Here is a 21,239-nt window from a genome sequence, read left to right as displayed (position 1 = left end):
GGTGAATTTGAATGTCCCTGATCAGAGAGGAACTACAATGTCCCTGATCAGAGGAGAATTTCAATGTGCCTGATCAGAGGAGAATTTCAATGTCCCTGATCAAAGGTGAATTTAAATGTCCCTGATCAGAGGAGAATTTCAATGTCCCTGATCAGAGTGGAACTTAAATGTCTGATCAGAGGGGAATTTCAATGTCCCTGATCAGAGGGGAATTTCAATGGATCAGAGGGGAACTACAATGTCCCTGATCAGAGGGAAACTTCAATGTCCCTGATCAGAGGAGAATTTCAATGTCCCTGATCAGAGTGGAACTTGAATGTCCCTGATCAGAGGGAAACTTCAATGTCCCTGATCAGAGTGGAACTTAAATGTCCCTGATCAGAGGTGAATTTCAATGTCCCTGATCAGAGGAGAATTTCAATGTCCCTGATCAGAGGAGAATTTCAATGTCCCTGATCAGAGAGGAACTTAAATGTCCCTGATCATAGGTGAATTTCAATGTCCCCGATCAGAATGGAACTTAAATGTCCCTGATCATAGGTGAATTTCAATGTCCCCGATCTGAGGAGAACTTAAATGTCCCTGATCAAAGGTGAATTTCAATGTCCCTGATCAGAATGGAACTTAAATGTCCCTGATCAGAGGAGAATTTCAATGTCACTGATCAGATGAGAATTTCAATGTCCCTGATCAGAGTGGAACTTCAATGTCCCTGATCAGAGGAGAATTTCAATGTCCCTGATCAATGTCCCTGATCAGAGTGGAACTTCAATGTCCCTGATCAGAGTGGAACTTAAATGTGTCTGATCAGAGGGGAACTTAAATGTCCCTGATCAGAATGGAACGTAAACGTCCCTGATCATAGGTGAATTTCAATGTCCCTGATCAGAAGGGAACTATAATGTCCCTGATCAGAATGGAACTTAAATGTCCCTGATCAGAGGGGAACTTCAATGTGTCTGATCAGAGGGGAACTACAATGTCCCTGATCAGAGGAGAATTTCAATGTCCCTGATCAGAGGAGAATTTCAATGTCCCTGATCAGAGTGGAACTTCAATGTCCCTGATCAGAGTGGAACTTCAATGTCCCTGATCAGAGTGGAACTTAAATGTCCCTGATCATAGGTGAATTTCAATGTCCCCGATCAGAATGGAACTTAAATGTCCCTGATCATAGGTGAATTTCAATGTCCCCGATCAGAATGGAACTTAAATGTCCCTGATCAGAGAGGAACTACAATGTCACTGATCAGGGGAGAATTTCAATGTCCCTGATCAGAGGAGAATTTCAATGTCCCTGATCAGAGGGGAACTACAATGTCCCTGATCAGAGGGAAACTTCAATGTCCCTGATCAGAGGAGAATTTCAATGTCCCTGATCAGAGTGGAACTTAAATGTGTCTGATCAGAGTGGAATTTCAATGTCCCTGACCCTAAACAACCTACAATATTAGTAAATACATGTATTTAGAACACTTATTTGCAAGTTGTTATATGAACTAAAAGAATTAAAGAAAGCTAGGAGCCATCACAATCTGAGAGCTACTATTATGAGATCAGTAGAAAGAAAACAAATTAATATTAACACACACACATTAAAATACATTTCACAAAGCACAATCACAATGTACAGGACATTGTAACAATTATGATAAAAAATACAATATTGTACATGTACACTTACTGATATAATCACATGTTAATAATGTGTGATATAATCAACCTCTGTTTCATTTGAGAAAAAAAAAATTGGAATGTTACAGATAAATAGAACTGACGAGGCCTTTAACAATCCCAGCTTCAGAAGTTGCTTCTCTACATACATTTTTTTCTCTTTTAGTTTGTCTAGGTCTATATCAGTTCTTTCTTTACCTTCTGTACTGGTACATATATTTAGGGGTACATTTATGCACCAGCTGGATATCCTAACAGACTGTGATAGTGAACATCGGTACATTATAGATATGTACAAAGTCCTGAAAAAGGGCAATAAATCTTCTAAACTTGTTGATCTAAATGCTGTTCAAGGAAACAAAATTTCATCTCAAAGCAATAGACCTATAAAAGTTTTCAAAGAATTTGTGAAAAAAATATGAGAAGTTATTTAAAGTAACTGGGTCTGAATAATATTCAGATTATTGCAAGTGAATGTCACTCATAAAAGTGCAACTTCATTTAAGGATGATAATGCCTAGAAATTTTGAAAAAATATGAGTTAAAAACAGGGGGAGATATCCCGTCATAATAAAAATCTTACAAATGGACGGACAATATAATGAAAAAAAGGCTTTTGGCAATACAGCACTCTAATATGTGGAGAAACTTACTGCAAATACTTGTTCTGAATATACAATAAACAAATAATAACAACGAAGATGGAAATAATTTACAGTTTGTTTAACTGAATGATTCAGTGTCACATCTTTTCTCCTAAATCACAGAACTACATAACCAACAAGTAACATACAACTTATTCTTCATAACACAGGAATGTCCAACTTTTTCAATGAGGGTATATCATTATTACACAAGAGTACTGAAGGGTGGAACATTATTCACCTCGCCATTGAAATATTCAGAATTTGTTGTATCAAAAAGAATACAAATATGGAATTGCTAATAATAAATAACGAGAGATCCCAGAGGGATCTTGGCGCCCACCATTTGAGGATCTGTTTTCAGTTCTTGAAGATTTATTTATTTTTGTTTGTTTGTTACAGGTGTTGTAAATGTTCATGAACTGGTCTTCATTGAATGTACTCAATGATGGCACAAGATATTTTTATTAAGCCCCTATTAGCAAATATCATTTGAAAAAGATCCCAAAGTATTATTAGATAGATTAGTGCTGTATTACTGTCGACATCCAAGATGGCTGCCTGTGGGTCACCTTGATTTCAAATCAGTCCAAAAAAGGTACAATGCACAACTAGGGACCAAGGGAAACCAATATCTATGAAATATCAGAAGGATCAGAAGGATCCATCCAGTACTTCCTCAGATATAGCAGTAACAACATTTTACTCTCAAAATCCAAGATAGCTGCCTGTCAGCCATCTTGATTTCGGATCAGTCCAAAAAGGTATTATGCACAACTTGGAACCAAAGGGAACCTGCATATGAAATTTGAGAAAGATCCATCCAGTACTTTTCCAGAAATAGCGGTAACAAACTTTTACTTCCAAAATCCAAGATGGCCACCTGTCGGCCATCTTGAATGCGAATCAGTTCAAAAAAGGTACATTGCACAACTAGGGACCAAGGGGAACCTGCATATGAAATTTGAGAAAGATCCATCCAGTACATTTCCAGAAATAGCGGTAACAAGAATTGTTTACGGACGGACGGACGACGGACCACGGACGGCAGGGTGATTTGAATACCCCACCATCTGATGATGGTGGGCTAAAAATGTGGAGAGGAACAAGAGGCCCATGGGCCTTAATGGTCATCTGACTAAAAAGACCTATATATGAAAGAGGCCAAATAGGCCTAAATTGCCAAATGCAGCTCATAGAAACATTTTCTGCAAACTGCTAACTATTCCTTATACCTGGTACATGAAACTACAAAAATATCATAAATCTGCATATATTGCTTGTTGAATAAGAAATTTTAAGATCTCAACTCGGATCTATTGCCTGTTGAAAAAGAAATTTTAAGATCTCAACTCATTTGACCCCTGAGACCTTGAAAGTGGATCAAGGTCATTTATATTAACTAACTTGGTAGTTCTTCCTCAGAGAATATTACGGGCCAAACAGCAGCACCCTTGGATTTTGGTTATTGCAAAGAAGTTGTTTAAATATGTTTGACCTTGAAAGCGGATTAAGGTCATTCATACTGACAAACTTTGAAGTCCTCCATCCTAGCATGTTACAGCTCAGTATCAGGACTTTGGGCTTTTTAGTTGTTTAGAAGATGTCGTTTTAAGATTTTGACATATTTGACCTTGATAGTAAATTTAGGTCAATTACATAAACAACACTGGTAGCCCCTCATTCCAGCATAATACAGGCCCAATATCAGCACCCTTGGCCTTTTGGTTACTGAGAAGAAGTAGTTTGAAATGACAGTTTACACACTATGGACGGCAGACAACAATGTTCAAAACACATCGGTGATAGGTAATCCTAACTTCTTAGGTCAGATGACCTAAAAACAGTGCTATATAGTTTAATGATAACTTGGAGCATACCAAACTTTGCAGAGTTGAGTGGTAAACTGAAAGAAATCTCTGAACAAGATTAAAATAGTGAAAAGAATAAAGAGCAATAACTTTATGAAATACTCTTAAATAAAAATGTGATTCAAGAAAACAATCTCATGTTGTGGTTTCCAACCTACCAAGTCTCAAAAAAATGGTCGAAAACTGAAGGAGATATCCGGACAAAATTAAAATGTTCAAAGTGAACGAAGGGCAATAACTCTTACTAAAACTGAAAAATGACAATGAGGGAGATGAAATGAGTCAGTTCAAACAATGAGGGAGATGAAATAAGTCAGTATCAACAATGAGGGAGATGAACCCAGTCGGTATCAACAATGAGGGAGATGAAATGAGTCAGTTCAAACAATGAGGGAGATGAAATGAGTCAGTTCAAACAATGAGGGAGATGAAATAAGTCAGTATCAACAATGAGGGAGATGAACCGAGTCAGTATCAACAATGAGGGAGATGAAATGAGTCATTCTGAAACATTTTCTTCAGGATGTTAAGTATATATAGAAATTCTGCTTCCACTAGCAGTGAGGAGACATTTTAATGACAGTGTGCTGTCACCTTCATCATTAGTCTGATGAGAGTGACAGTCATCAAAATGTCCACATACTTTTCTTACTGGTTGGTATGTAAGAACTTCTATTTTACAGGAGATAAAATCAGTCAGTATCAACTTTGCTGGGGGAGGAGGAAGGGGGCGTGTGCAATGAAATGAGTCACATCACAAAATAAGGGAGATGAAATGGATCATTTAAAAAAATGTTGGTGATATGTTTTTGTTTACATAATTATTCATCTGTAGCCTCCGGTATTTCATCATCATTGACATACAGTCTATGTATAATTCCCTTATTCTTCTTGCCACTACTTGTTGCCTCAATTCTCCCTTGACATCCATCACTGATTTCGAAATGGGTTATCACTCCGTTGTCTGTGAATTCTCCCTGAAATATAAACAGTGAGATGTTGCTTTATACTTTGTTTTTGTGATTTTACTTAAATAGTAGTAAGATCTTGTTAATATTGAATGAGGCATCACTGAAAACACAATCTGATCCCTAACATCAAACACTAAATGATATTCAGAAAACTGTGGAATTTCATGGCCAAATTTAATACCTAATAATGCATTTCATTAAGAAAAACCAAAAAGGCGTTAAATGACATATATATATACATGGTATATAATCCTCCTTCGAAAATACCTGAAGTTTATTTAATGTATTTCTATATCATTTTCTATAAAAGTATTGTATTTATAGATGGTTCTGCTTCACTTACATGTGTTAAAAGTAATTTATCATTCATCCAAACATCTACGGTATCCTTCTCTGTAAGAAAAAAAATCAATAAAAGAAATGATAGTAATAAGAGCCAGATGAACAAACTTACTGTTATAACAAAAGACAAAATAATCACTAGGTTGCTTGAGTTTCGACTGTTCCCAGTGTATTACAATATTACAGTTAGGTAAGTAAATAAATTTATCCATCAAACTTTGAGGATATACTCTACAGTTTTATTATGTGACTTTCAGTTTTCCTGGCCACTGATTGGCTCATTTCCAGCAGGTAAATATAACAATTGAGTCATAAACTTAAATATTAATAAGGGGATTTCCAATATTTTATCAATGAGCATCCAATCAGAATGCTGCTTTCTTCTATACTTTGGGTTGCTGTCATTGGCAGATGTAAACAATGCCAAAGCAGAGGACAATCCAGGGCAGCCTAAAAAACTGGCCTGCCACCTTGGAGGAGGCTAAATTCAAACAATTACTGACAGAGAAGGATTCCAAGAACAAGCTACGGGTTTAACTGTGAAAACTTTTCTCTCTTATTTATACTAATAAAAGTTCTCAATGTTGACTTTGAACAAATGTTCACAGGTGAACTAGACATCATATTTGAAATAAAAGAAGGAAAAATCAAGTCATTGTCATATGATAAAGTAATTGTTGACTTCTTTGAGGTAAATATGATTTATCTACCCGATAAGGTAATATTCAATGAGCCCCACCATATTCACCTCAAACAAGAGGCCCATGGGCCTTAACGGTTATCTGACATAAAATACAAGATTTCAAATTTTGAACATGAGAAGAAGTCGAAAATGTGTTTTCAATGTGATTTCAAGAAATTAACAGACTTTGGTCTGGTTCATGTCACGATCATTTCAGGTAAGTTTCAGCTCAATGAGACATGTAGAACTTGAGGAGAAGTTGAAAATGCTTACGACGTACAACGTACGACGCCGGACAAAAGGCAATCGCAATAGGTCATCAGACCTTTTTAGGTCATCTGACCGAAGGGTCTGATGACCTAAAAAGTCAACAATTGTGTAATTTTTACTCAGCATGTAACATCAGCAGTGTACCTAAACATATCCTCTTGATTTCTCCTTTCAATGAAAAATTCCAAGCTTTCTGAATTTTTCTTTGGTTTTCTCTAAACTTCTTTAAAGGCTTTCCATTCACGAATATGGTGTATTCATAGGCAAATCCACTCACTGCTTCTATACTAATACAGCACTTTGTTTTTCCAAGTTCAAACTTTTCTCTACCCACCAGTTTAAACATCCAATCCTTTCTCATTAATTCCTGAAATAATATCATACAAATACAAAGTAAGTTCATCATTTATTATAAAATTTTGTTAATAAGCTTCAGGATCAAAGTTGGGGTGATAAAAGTAATCAGTTTGGGTTTAAATAGATTGTTCTGCTTTCGCTTTTGTTTCAGTTTTGTTGTGGTATTTATATGGGATTCTTATTTTTCCTATGATAAATTATCATACATTACCTTTCCATCCACTCTAATGACCCGCTTGCCTGATGTTGTGCCATGTTCAAATTCAACATTGTGTACTCCATCAGGAAGGGCTATCTGCCAGTTTGCAACCACATCAGAATTCATCATGAGATTTTTACCTGTCTATCTGAGACAATAAGTACACCATAAGAAAGGTGGAAAAGCATCATATGTAAATCAAAATCACAATTTCACATTCAAGAATAGTTTCCAATTAAACCAATAAAAGTATGATATCAGACAATTCGATCACTTCAATTTTCATATCTTTATAGGTCTTATCACATATCAGAAGTTTCTCCTACAGTAACATCATCGCAAACATTCATGTAACAACAATAAGAGATACAATGTCCCATAAGCATGAACAAAAGAATTTAAAGAACTTGTTCTCCCCTGTTCTACTATCGCCTGGAACCTGCGTGACGAGAAAACCATCTACAATGCCACAACTGAGATTATCAAAGGTTCAGTCAGTGGCCTCCAGCAACAGTAAGCACAATACAATAATTTATCATCGTGTCACACATTAGTAATTCAATAAAATACAGTCACATATTATAAAACTCAGTACAAATAGATGATGTCCAGCCATAACTTATGGGCATCATCAAAAACATATTGAACCTATATCTAGAGCTGTATCAGTGATTTTACCTTGATGTAAAATATCTGACGATAAGTATTCATTAAAATGATTAAAGGATCTCCCTTGAGTATACATCATATTTACTGTAATATTTAACTTACTTTATTACATACTTTAAACAGTAGTGAAAGCCTATGTACCATCACAATATAGTTTACGATAGTAAGTATTGAAGTTCTTTAGTTTGCATAGTGTATAAAATATACTTGCCTCTTACGCTTAGAAAATAAAATTCATTGCATAACAAAGACGATTGAATAAATAAATCAGAACAGATATTAATATAGGTAGGATAATTTCTAGTCGTTTCAGTACCAAGTTGTTTCCGTACTTGCAAAATGGTTATACAGTTAGTGTCATTTTGATTGAACAGTTTTTCAGTTATGGACAATATTTATTAATAACAATATACCTTAAAACCTAATTATGTATATAAATCAAAACATTTCAAAAGTACCGAAACGACTCATTTTCGAATTACTGAAACAGCCTGGAACCGAAACGACTTGCCCACGGTAGGCCATTCACAAGGGAAATGAAATAATTCTGTTCTACAATTCTACAATACGAGTACAAGGACAGAATCTCTGATCTCTGCTAAGTTCATGTAACGTCTTGACTCCAACATATATGCAAAAGACACCTCCCACCCCCATATGTAAAATACCCCCACCCCAGAAAAAAAAAACGAAAAAATATTACTCCACCACACATACATTTCCCCCTTTTCTTGCACTTTCTTTTTTAGTCTGCTGCTGGGCAACTATTTATACAACATCCGGGCACCTGCTAGGAAACTGGAACGGACTGAATATTATATTGTTTCAATATAATTACAGTTAGAATCTGAGATTGGAAGGAAAATGTTTATGCAAATTTTGAGATACCTATGAAACCTAGATGCTGTATCATTCATAAAAAATAATATTGTAATCTTTTAAGTACGGACTTGTAAACAAACATGGCGGATATTGGAAGTCGGAGTCCCTTGCGATGGGTATAAAACATAAACAAACCAATATTTTCGCGAATATGTTTTTTATTTTCATAATTCATATGTTTCCAATAATTGCATTCATAGTAGCTGTTAAACTTTTGCTTTATAACTCGGTATTAAATGCATTAATTCCTTTCCGTCTGCCTATTCTATCGTCCCGCTGTTTTTTTCAAATTTCAAAATCTCTTGCACGGGCATGTTTCGGTCAATGCATGATAGATATACGATGAGACGATTCTTGTATTGCATGGTCTATATCGTGACAGGGGTGGTCAGAAATTAAAGTTAGTGGTGGTGTTATATAGCATTGGTCATGTATGTCCTGAAACGAAACCGGCGTTATATAGCATACGTTGCAATATGACAGCTTGTCTGTATTACGCTAGTCAATACCAGTACTGTACTCATTAACCATCTGATCCCAAATGGTTAACGATCGATAACCAAGAATTGGTAAAGACAAAGTGGAAGAGGAAACTCAAGCTCCAAGAAAATATACCCAAGTGACAGACATCTTTAATACGAAAAAAAATCAATATGAATAGTAAAAAACTGAAACAGTTAACATAAAAATGTCCTATATGTATCATTTAAATGCCTTAAAAACAGGAAATCTTATTTTACTATGAAGCTTTAATAACAACATAAATTTTAATGTGGTGTACTGGACTGAATTTTTTGAGTGTTTTTTAATATTGTGTTTAATATATGCTTTAAATGTATGATATATGTATGTTTTTGGGAGTCTTGCACCACAAATAAATGCAACTTATTTTCTCTAACTTACATAAATTATGTTGTTGCATGAATTATATATTTGTATCAGTGTATCTGATTTTTCATTTTCAGGGAGGCCAAAAGGATTGGCGAATATCACCTGGAGATGATATGGCTGATTCAGGATATCAGGTTTGCATCCTAAACTAATTTCTACATCCTTGACCCCTGATCTTTCATTCACAACTTTATCCAATAAAGAATAAGTTTTAGTATTACTGAACCACGGACATTATTTTTTACCCACACTTTCAGTATGGACATTTGACAAGATGTTTAACATCTGCTGTAGAAACTAGAAAAAACATAAGCTTCTTCATTTTTAAAAGCATGTAAACACATTGTAATTGCAATTAGTTTTTAAGCAATCTCAAAACCAAAGTCAAGAACTGACTTGTACCTTTTTCATTACCCCAGAAAGTTTTTATTGGAAGAATTTTAGCTGGACTGCCAATCTACCATTATCAATGATTTGCAGATTTATGACTAATTTTTCATATTGTAGAAATATACACTGATCCAAATAATAACATGAAATCATATCTTTCGGATTTTATAGAAAACTTATGGACCCTTTACAAGCTATTAAATCTCCAAATTATTATTGTTCATAATAGATTGGAAAGCAAGATTATTTTGATGTTGATATCTTTTAGGTAGAATTATATGAAATTTTTTAATATTCAAGGTTAGCATTATCAGATAAACAGTTGAAACTATCCCTCCGCACTTAATATAAAAATGTATGCACAATTATGAATAATTTTATAAAAAAAAAGCCAGCATCAGTTTCTCACTATCACAGGGTGCTTATGTAAATATGGTGTAGCCTATAGCTTGCCACTAGCCTACCTCCCACAAACAAACACTAGTGAAATGCACTCATGACCTCCCATACAGAAGGAGGCTGTCCTTTATGATCTTAGATGATATTGTAATGCAAGAAGGTGATAATGTAAAGCTAAATCCTTGCCAAATAAAAACTGAAGTAAAAATAAAAAAATAATTCAAATAGATTAAGTTAATAGATGAAAATGAACTTGAGGCACCAGACTCAGGTGGATTTATTTGATGCTTTTTTGCTGGTAAGGGTGTTGATTTACGTGATTAATCAGTTATTGATATCAACAACTTACAGTCTACCATATGTTAACTGTATTTTTCTATGTTTTACTTACATCTGTTGTATATCAGAAAGAAGTGGAGGAGTGGGTAGAGCTAAATAGGAAGCTCAAACAGACTGGCCTCCCAGGGATAAAGCTGCTTCACCCAGCTGATGTAGCATTACTTGCAGGTCTGTATATCAGGAAATTTCAGAAAAGAATGTTTGCCTATAAACTGAAAATCATGCGTTATAAAACATAAAGCTATGGTTGATGTAATTAATCCTCATGAACAGTGGATTAGAGAAAGCTTAACAGGGATCTACATATATAGTGTAGTGTGGTTTGGTTATTTTTAGTGCACATTTGTTTAACATAGCTTTTCTAAGATTGTATTTGATACTCTTTATGAACAGTTGATACCGAAATCATGCAAAAACCATCTAAAACATGCAAACAATGAAAGTTATGGAACCCTTAGTGTTGATACTCAATCCTTTCCCTTATTGTATTTACCTTACTTTGATGGAACTCTTCAAGAATATCTTCAGGTAACCATCTAGGATTCTTACACAGATACACTGACTGACTATTCCCCACAGGATGTAGAATACCTCCAGGTCTCCATTTAGGATTCCTACACAGATACACTGACTGACCATTCACCACAGGACGCTCATGTTATTGGGATATCAATACTTAAATAGTGTTTATTTGAAGATTGAAGTACATGTAGGTAACAACTAAGGGAATCTTTTTATGTCTAGTTGGACATCTAAAGTTTGTTTATACAGTTGTGCCGGTGATTGTGGATTTAGAATCCTAAGCCAGGTGGACATCTAGCAATCTAAAATAAACTACTCTGCATTACCAAGTATGTGGTACAATGTCGCATCAGTCATTAACAAGAGTAAATTAGAACAGAACCTCTAGAAACCAATCACCTCTTGTCAACACTGAATGACATGGCTCATATATACAACTGATTTTTCTTTTTTAAAGTGTTAACAAATTCATAATACAGATTTATCTTAATTCTGAATACTAAACTGACTTTGTGTCCAGAATAGTTGTAACCCAGAATTACTTCTGTGACTTAATATTCTCTTCTCAAAGTCAATTTTTTTTAAAACATTAAAACTTTAGACCAACTATATTTAGGCATATATGTCTGTGCATGTGAATACAGCCTAGTCTGTTTTCTACATCAGGTCATTGTTGTTGTTTTATTTTGAAAACCGGTTAATTTGAAGTATTCTGAATTTCCCTGAGGGGTTTAATATAACTATGTTCGACTATACTTTTACTGTTTCATGTTGATCAATACATTGTAACTCGGCATACTAATGTATTATTACAAGCTGTAATATCATTTCTAGTTCTGTGTCTCTGACTTATAAATTCCAATGATATTAAAATTTGTACGATATTTATTTTTTATTTTTCAGGAAGGACGATAAGTTTGGATATACCCATGAGTAAAATAGTTCGTGAGAATATGATGTCACTGATGGGGGAGAGCGATCATAGACAAACACTGATCCAGGATCTTATTCTCACAAACAACAAGCTAAAGTAAGAACTAGTTAAAAACAAAAAGTATAGGAAAGGTTGAAAGATGTGATTCAAAAATACGAATTCATTCATTCTCAGCTCGAAAACAAGTAGCTTGAGAAATTCTGGACCCCACACAACAAGCTACAGTATGTCTGGACCCCACACAACAAGCTACAGTATGTCTGGACCCCACACAACAAGCTACAGTATGTCTGGACCCCACACAACAAGCTACAGTATGTCTGGACCCCACACAACAAGCTACAGTATGTCTGGACCCCACACAACAAGCTACAGTATGTCTGGACCCCACACAACAAGCTACAGTATGTCTGGACCCCACACAACAAGCTACAGTATGTCTGGACCCCACACAACAAGCTACAGTATGTCTGGACCCCACACAACAAGCTACAGTATGTCTGGACCCCACACAACAAGCTACAGTATGTCTGGACCCCACACAACAAGCTACAGTATGTCTGGACCCCACACAACAAGCTACAGTATGTCTGGACCCCACACAACAAGCTACAGTATGTCTGGACCCCACACAACAAGCTACAGTATGTCTGGACCCCACACAACAAGCTACAGTATGTCTGGACCCCACACAACAAGCTACAGTATGTCTGGACCCCACACAACAAGCTACAGTATGTCTGGACCCCACACAACAAGCTACAGTATGTCTGAACCCCACACAACAAGCTACAGTATGTCTGGACCCCACACAACAAGCTACAGTATGTCTGGACCCCACACAACAAGCTACAGTATGTCTGGACCCCACACAAGCTACAGTATGTCTGGACCCCACACAACAAGCTACAGTATGTCTGGACCCCACACAACAAGCTACAGTATGTCTGGACCCCACACAACAAGCTACAGTATGTCTGGACCCCACACAACAAGCTACAGTATGTCTGGCCCCCACACAACAAGCTACAGTATGTCTGGACCCCACACAACAAGCTACAGTATGTCTGGACCCCACACAACAAGCTACAGTATGTCTGAACCCCACACAACAAGCTACAGTATGTCTGGACCCCACACAAGCTACAGTATGTCTGGACCCCACACAACAAGCTACAGTATGTCTGGACCCCACACAACAAGCTACAGTATGTCTGCACCCCACACAACAAGCTACAGTATGTCTGGACCCCACACAACAAGCTACAGTATGTCTGGACCCCACACAACAAGCTACAGTATGTCTGGACCCCACACAACAAGCTACAGTATGTCTGGCCCCCACACAACAAGCTACAGTATGTCTGGCCCCCACACAACAAGCTACAGTATGTCTGGACCCCACACAACAAGCTACAGTATGTCTGGACCCCACACAACAAGCTACAGTATGTCTGGACCCCACACAACAAGCTACAGTATGTCTGGACCCCACACAACAAGCTACAGTATGTCTGGACCCCACACAACAAGCTACAGTATGTCTGGACCCCACACAACAAGCTACAGTATGTCTGGACCCCACACAAGCTACAGTATGTCTGGACCCCACACAACAAGCTACAGTATGTCTGGACCCCACACAACAAGCTACAGTATGTCTGGACCCCACACAACAAGCTACAGTATGTCTGGCCCCCACACAACAAGCTACAGTATGTCTGGACCCCACACAACAAGCTACAGTATGTCTGGACCCCACACAACAAGCTACAGTATGTCTGGACCCCACACAACAAGCTACAGTATGTCTGGACCCCACACAACAAGCTACAGTATGTCTGGACCCCACACAACAAGCTACAGTATGTCTGGACCCCACACAACAAGCTACAGTATGTCTGGACCCCACACAACAAGCTACAGTATGTCTGGACCCCACACAACAAGCTACAGTATGTCTGGACCCCACACAACAAGCTACAGTATGTCTGGCCCCCACACAACAAGCTACAGTATGTCTGGCCCCCACACAACAAGCTACAGTATGTCTGGACCCCACACAACAAGCTACAGTATGTCTGGCCCCCACACAACAAGCTACAGTATGTCTGGCCCCCACACAACAAGCTACAGTATGTCTGGCCCCCACACAACAAGCTACAGTATGTCTGGACCCCACACAACAAGCTACAGTATGTCTGGCCCCCACACAACAAGCTACAGTATGTCTGGACCCCACACAACAAGCTACAGTATGTCTGGCCCCCACACAACAAGCTACAGTATGTCTGGACCCCACACAACAAGCTACAGTATGTCTGGCCCCCACACAACAAGCTACAGTATGTCTGGACCCCACACAACAAGCTACAGTATGTCTGGCCCCCACACAACAAGCTACAGTATGTCTGGCCCCCACACAACAAGCTACAGTATGTCTGGACCCCACACAACAAGCTACAGTATGTCTGGACCCCACACAACAAGCTACAGTATGTCTGGACCCCACACAACAAGCTACAGTATGTCTGGACCCCACACAACAAGCTACAGTATGTCTGGCCCCCACACAACAAGCTACAGTATGTCTGGCCCCCACACAACAAGCTACAGTATGTCTGGACCCCACACAACAAGCTACAGTATGTCTGGACCCCACACAACAAGCTACAGTATGTCTGGACCCCACACAACAAGCTACAGTATGTCTGGACCCCACACAACAAGCTACAGTATGTCTGGACCCCACACAACAAGCTACAGTATGTCTGGACCCCACACAACAAGCTACAGTATGTCTGGACCCCACACAACAAGCTACAGTATGTCTGGACCCCACACAACAAGCTACAGTATGTCTGGACCCCACACAACAAGCTACAGTATGTCTGGACCCCACACAACAAGCTACAGTATGTCTGGACCCCACACAACAAGCTACAGTATGTCTGAACCCCACACAACAAGCTACAGTATGTCTGGACCCCACACAACAAGCTACAGTATGTCTGGACCCCACACAACAAGCTACAGTATGTCTGGCCCCCACACAACAAGCTACAGTATGTCTGGACCAACACAACAAGCTACAGTATGTTTGAACCCCACACAACAAGCTACAGTATGTCTGGACCCCACACAACAAGCTACAGTATGTCTGGACCCCACACAACAAGCTACAGTATGTCTGGCCCCCACACAACAAGCTACAGTATGTCTGGACCAACACAACAAGCTACAGTATGTCTGGACCCCACACAACAAGCTACAGTATGTCTGGACCCCACACAACAAGCTACAGTATGTCTGGACCCCACACAACAAGCTACAGTATGTCTGGACCAACACAACAAGCTACAGTATGTCTGGACCCCACACAACAAGCTACAGTATGTCTGGACCCCACACAACAAGCTACAGTATGTCTGGCCCCCACACAACAAGCTACAGTATGTCTGGAACAACACAACAAGCTACAGTATGTCTGGACCCCACACAACAAGCTACAGTATGTCTGGCCCCCACACAACAAGCTACAGTATGTCTGGCCCCCACACAACAAGCTACAGTATGTCTGGACCAACACAACAAGCTACAGTATGTCTGGACCAACACAAACTACTGTAACAATAACTTCACAAAAATAGAGGGCTTAATTAGTCTCCACCCAAAACAACAGGTTAAAGTAACTGTAGTATTTAACCCAAGAAAACAAGTTAAAGGAAATTTAGACACAAGTAATATTCCACACCCATAATAACCAAAAAAGGTATCTTTAATCTCTGTGGGAAGCAAAAACTGTGTATATATTGTGTCCTATCCAATAACAACCAGCTAAAGTGAACTTCTCCATAACTTTTTTAATTAATACAGTCTCTTGACATCAAATTTACTTACATATTTTAGCTCCCAGCAACTTATTCAATTTTATGATTTCAGGGAGGATGTTGAAAAGCAGTTATCTTTAGCAGAGAAATACCACAGCCGAATGAAGGAGTTGAAAATTTTGCTGGAGAGTTCAAGGACTAGAGTACAAGTAAGTAATTATAACGGTGAACAGTCAATTTACTTGATACTTACTTGATAACGTATTTAGATCTGAAATAGAATCTGTAGAGCTATTTCAGAGGGTCCCGTATGTGTTGTGTGCAAGATACCTGTGAATTCATGGAACTCAACGTCATTCATGTACACAATGGTTCAAATAAGATTTTTCCAGCTCAATCCATCTGCAAAAAGTAGTCTCTGTGAGCCAGGCCAGTGATTTTTTCTAATCATTATTAATTGGTCTTAAGTACTTTTATAGCAGAATGATTTCATTAAAAGGTGCTAGAAATGTTTGACAGATAATCCAGTTATAGTGTAAAGTATTTTGTTCCTGCGATCAACAGAAATCAAATGTTTTGTCATAGTTGGCATTTCAAGGGTTTAGTCGTACTAGCCACATCTCAACAGTCTCTTTATAAGCTTGAAGACTTCTGTTTATACATTTGACAAAAACAGGAGTAAAGTAAAGGATTCTTAACACCCAGGAAACTTAACAAGGATCTCTATTGAATACACCACAGGATCCATTCAGGAACATGTCACTTTCCTACACATCTAGAGTGTTGGTTCTCACTATTTTAGTTTTCTCATTTAACAAAAACGTAATTTGACCCTAAAATCAGGAAATGTATAAAATAAGACAAAGTCATATGTCAATATTTCACTTGTACACGGTACCAGAATCTACATGTATCTAACTACTCAACACTAGTGCTAACTTGTACACCGTACCAGTATGTACATGTATCTAACTACTTAACACTAGAGCTAACTACACCGTACCAGAATCTACATGTATCTAACTACTCAACACTAGAGCTAACTATACACTTACCAGAATCTACATGTATCTAACTACTCAACACTAGAGCTAACTACACCGTACCAGAATCTACATGTATCCAACTACTCAACACTAGAGCTAACTACACCGTACCAGAATCTACATGTATCTAAGTACTGAATACTAGAGCTAACTCTAGAGCCACACATTTATAAACCAATGTATATATTTCATTATTGCCTAGTTTTTGTCATGCCCACATGGTGCCTTCACTTGCTATGAATAGGCTGCTAATAATAATCTTTTGATCCAGACCTACCTAAGGGGTCTGAGGGGCGGGTTTTAAGCCTAAAGGGAGATAATCACTTCAAAAAATAGATTTTTATGGTCAGATGTTCTTATGGTTACAATGATCCTAAACATGTGAAATGCCCTGAGATCATTTATCGGTTCATGCATTGGATATGTATGTTAAATTTCATTACCACATTGTCGCCCATCCAATGAAAAAGTGTGGAGTTTCTTATTTTCTTTTTTGTGAGTAAGTGTTCTTTCTCATAGGAAAAGTATTTAACATTTGAACATAGGTCAATTAAATGGTATCAAAATTCAGAGCAAAGAGGGGTAAGGACAATATTGATAAAAATTAAGATTATTTTCTTTTTTGTGAGTAAGTGTTCTTTCTCATAGGAAAAGTATTTAACATTTGAACATAGGTCAATTAAATGGTATCAAAATTCAGAGCAAAGAGGGGTAAGGACAATATTGATAAAAATTAAGATTGCTTTTTCTGGACTGAAATTATTCCAATAAAATGACCCGAAATGAAATGTCTAAAACTCTCATCTAAATCATTACGTTTTGGTCACATAATTATCTCGCGGAGTTGGGGATTGGAGTTGAGGACAACTTTTATGACGTTCGAAAAACTTCAGGGCATATATTGAGAAAAGATACACATCTTTTACTGAAACATGTAATATGCAGAAATGTTTATTTTACTTTTTCAGGAACTAGAACAAGACGAAGACATGAAGTCATCATTTTACGTGGATGAGGAAGAAAAATTGCTTAATACCAAAAATGCTATACATGCAAAATGTAAACATTTACAACATAAATGTCAGACCCAAGAACGAGAGATAGAACGCCTTAAACAGAAAATGCAGCGAATGGCAGAGGAGGTATTATTATTCTTACAATTCTGTAATTATATCACTATTCAGATTTTATAGAGAAATGAAGCATGTTTAGTATATTTCATCAACTTGAAGGCAAAAACGATATGTAACAGAAGAATAATACAAGTTATTGAAAAGTGAATGAAAACAAAGTTTTATCTTAGTGATGGCCCTATTCTGATATTTTGAAAATATTTTGCTGTTTTAGAAATGATTATGTCGTTTTCTGGTTCTTTAAAAGAAATCAAAACTTTGTGTTTGCCAGGAAGACAAAAGGACAAGTAGGCAGTCACAAATTTTCCAGGAGTTCAAGAAAAGAACGTCTCGGGCACATAACACCATGGATGACAAGTGATAGGCTTGATTTGTTTTCGTGTTTCAAAAGCAGATAAGATGTTAACTAGATTATAAATCATGTATTGGAGATACCTGGAATATCATGCTCAATGATTCTTACCACAGAATTAGATCCATTTAATTATTATGTGTTTATATGATAGTAATGTTAGCCAAACTTTTAAACTACTGACTTTATAAACCTGAGATAAAGTGTGAAAAGATGCTTTCTGACATTAGCTTTAAATGAAGCATATCATATTTTTTGCCTTAGTTAATACAAAACTAACACTTCAAACATTAATCATGATTTTGTTATGATTCAGGCTGTTAGATGTCATAGACTCCTATGAGAAGCAGATTCAAGGACTTCAGAAAGAACTGGACTTTCACAGGTGAGTTATTCATTAATGAATGAGTTCTCTTTTCTTGAAAAAAGTAAAAATTACATCATTGCCTATTACTTCACAACCATGCGGTTTATTGACCGAAATATATAGCTGTTGTATTAGGACTTGTGCAAATGCTGAAGTATTCTGTAAGTAGTGAGATGCAAACCTCATTACTATGATGAGAATATATGCTGCTAGAATGGACCCATTTTTCAGTATGACAAGTAAAGACGTCAAATATCATATAGAGTGTTAATGATAGAAGTTTTGGTTAAACATCAGGGTTTATGACAGTAGTGTTGGTTAAATATCAGGGTTTATGACAGTAGTGTTGGTTAAATATCAGGGTCAATGATAGAAGTGTTGGTTAAATATCAGGGTCAATGATAGAAGTGTTGGTTAAATATCAGGGTTAATGACAGTAGTGTGGGTTAAATACCAGGGTTAATGACAGTAGTGTTGGTTAAATATCAGGGTTAATGACAGTAGTGTTGGTTAGATACCAGGGTTAATGACAGTAGTGTTGGTTAAATATCAGGGTTAATGACAGTAGTGTTGGTTAGGGTTAATACAGTCAGGGTTAATGACAGTAGTGTTGGTTAAATATCAGGGTTAATGACAGTAGTGTTGGTTAAATATCAGGGTTAATGACAGTAGTGTTGGTTAAATATCAGGGTTAATGACAGTAGTGTTGGTTAAATATTAAATATGAGGGTTAGGGTTAATGACAGTAGTGTTGGTTTAATGACAGTAGTGTTGGTTAAATATCAGGGTTAATGACAGTAGTGTTAAATATCAGTTAAGTGTATCAGGGTTAATGACAGTAGTGTTGGTTAAATATCAGGGTTAATGACAGTAGTGTTGGTTAGATATCAGGGTTAATGACAGTAGTGTTGGTTAAATATCAGGGTTAATGACAGTAGTGTTGGTTAAATATCAGGGTTAATGACAGTAGTGTTGGTTAAATATCAGGGTTAATGACAGTAGTGTTGGTTAAATATCAGGGTTAATGACAGTAGTGTTGGTTAAATACCAGGGTTAATGACAGTAGTGTTGGTTAGATATCAGGGTTAATGACAGTAGTGTTGGTTAAATACCAGGGTTAATGACAGTAGTGTTGGTTAAATATCAGGGTTAATGACAGTAGTGTTGGTTAAATATCAGGGTTAATGACAGTAGTGTTGGTTAAATATCAGGGTTAATGACAGTAGTGTTGGTTAAATATCAGGGTTAATGACAGTAGTGTTGGTTAGATACCAGGGTTAATGACAGTAGTGTTGGTTAAATATCAGGGTTAATGACAGTAGTGTTGGTTAAATATCAGGGTTAATGACAGTAGTGTTGGTTAAATATCAGGGTTAATGACAGTAGTGTTGGTTAAATATCAGGGTTAATGACAGTAGTGTTGGTTAAATATCAGGGTTAATGACAGTAGTGTTGGTTAAATATCAGGGTTAATGACAGTAGTGTTGGTTAAATATCAGGGTTAATGACAGTAGTGTTGGTTAAATATCAGGGTCAATGATAGAAGTGTTGGTTAAATATCAGGGTTAATGACAGTAGTGTTGGTTAGATATCAGGGTTAATGACAATAGTGTTGGTTAAATATCAGGGTTAATGACAGTAGTGTTGGTTAAATATCAGGGTTAATGACAGTAGTGTTGGTTAAATATCAGGGTTAATGACAATAGTGTTGGTTAAATATCAGGGTTAATGACAGTAGTGTTGGTTAAATATCAGGGTTAATGACAGTAGTGTTGGTTAAACATCAGGGTTTATGACAGTAGTGTTGGTTAGATACCAGGGTTAATGACAGTAGTGTTGGTTAAATATCAGGGTTTATGACAGTAGTGTTGGTTAAATATCAGGGTTAATGACAGTAGTGTTGGTTAAATATCAGGGTTAATGACAGTAGTGTTGGTTAGATATCAGGGTTAATGACAGTAGTGTTGGTTAGATACCAGGGTCAGGGTGTAAATATCAGGGTGACAGTAGTGTTGGTTAGATACCAGGGTTAGTGACAGTAGTGTTGGTTAAATACCAGGGTTAATGATAGAAGTGTGGGTTAAATACCAGGGTTAATGACAGTAGTGTTGGTTAAATATCAGGGTGTTGGTTAAATATCAGGGTTTATGACAGTAGTGTTGGTTAGATATCAGGGTTAATGACAGTAGTGTTGGTTAAATATCAGGGTTAATGACAGTAGTGTTGGTTAAATAGTAGTGTTGGTTAATATCAGGGTTACAGTAGTGTTGGTTAATGTAGTGTTGGTTAAATATCAGGGTTAATGACAGTAGTGTTGGTTAAATATCAGGGTTAATGACAGTAGTGTTGGTTAAATACCAGGGTTTATGACAGTAGTGTTGGTTAAATATCGGGGTTTATGACAGTAGTGTTGGTTAAATATCAGGGTTAATGACAGTAGTGTTGGTTAAATATCAGGGTTAAAGGGTTAATGAC

General features: G+C 37.1%; 2 protein-coding genes across 3 annotated transcripts in view; one reads left to right on the top strand and one right to left on the bottom strand.

The window, feature by feature from the left end:
• Positions 1-748: 748 nt before the first annotated feature.
• LOC132549818 (fas apoptotic inhibitory molecule 1-like) lies at positions 749-8,458 on the bottom strand. 2 transcript variants are annotated; one of them, XM_060213802.1, is made up of 5 exons: positions 8,397-8,458; positions 7,023-7,154; positions 6,599-6,821; positions 5,504-5,553; positions 749-5,166 (listed from the first exon to the last, which is right to left on the bottom strand). In XM_060213802.1, the coding sequence occupies exons 2-5, from the start codon at positions 7,137-7,139 to the stop codon at positions 5,011-5,013; spliced, it is 546 nt and encodes a 181-aa protein (XP_060069785.1). In that variant the 5' UTR covers positions 7,140-7,154; positions 8,397-8,458; the 3' UTR covers positions 749-5,010. The 2 variants fall into 2 exon arrangements, with proteins under 2 accessions (XP_060069785.1, XP_060069777.1); XM_060213794.1 differs by having other exon boundaries at positions 7,023-7,158; positions 8,397-8,443.
• A 197-nt stretch (positions 8,459-8,655) lies between these two features.
• Positions 8,656-21,239, top strand: part of LOC132549955 (centrosomal protein of 70 kDa-like) — a 34,127-nt gene continuing 21,543 nt past the window's right edge. The window contains exons 1-8 of the mRNA XM_060213944.1: positions 8,656-8,677; positions 9,527-9,586; positions 10,649-10,748; positions 12,006-12,132; positions 15,979-16,075; positions 17,881-18,054; positions 18,317-18,402; positions 18,714-18,782. Coding sequence (XP_060069927.1) covers positions 9,566-9,586; positions 10,649-10,748; positions 12,006-12,132; positions 15,979-16,075; positions 17,881-18,054; positions 18,317-18,402; positions 18,714-18,782 — 674 coding nt within the window. The 5' untranslated portion in view covers positions 8,656-8,677; positions 9,527-9,565. The remainder of the gene's footprint in view (positions 8,678-9,526; positions 9,587-10,648; positions 10,749-12,005; positions 12,133-15,978; positions 16,076-17,880; positions 18,055-18,316; positions 18,403-18,713; positions 18,783-21,239) is intronic.

The sequence above is a fragment of the Ylistrum balloti genome, unplaced genomic scaffold (genome assembly GCF_031769215.1).
Source record: "Ylistrum balloti isolate Yb309-2 unplaced genomic scaffold, AGI_CSIRO_Ybal_v1 Utg369622, whole genome shotgun sequence".
NCBI classification, from domain to species: domain Eukaryota; kingdom Metazoa; phylum Mollusca; class Bivalvia; order Pectinida; family Pectinidae; genus Ylistrum; species Ylistrum balloti.
The sequence above is the reverse complement of the archived record's forward strand: the minus strand, read 5'-3'. Positions and strand labels throughout refer to the sequence as shown.

Bases quoted from the DNA above. Each gene is read 5' to 3' on its own strand.
- LOC132549818 (XM_060213802.1), bottom strand. From the start codon at position 7,139: ATGATGAATTCTGATGTGGTTGCAAACTGGCAGATAGCCCTTCCTGAT. The intron at 5,554-6,598 runs GTACACTGCTGA...TTTTTCTTACAG, and splicing joins AATCAAGAGGATATGTTTAG to AGAAGGATACCGTAGATGTT. The intron at 5,167-5,503 runs GTAAGTGAAGCA...TTTATATTTCAG, and splicing joins ATAAATTACTTTTAACACAT to GGAGAATTCACAGACAACGG.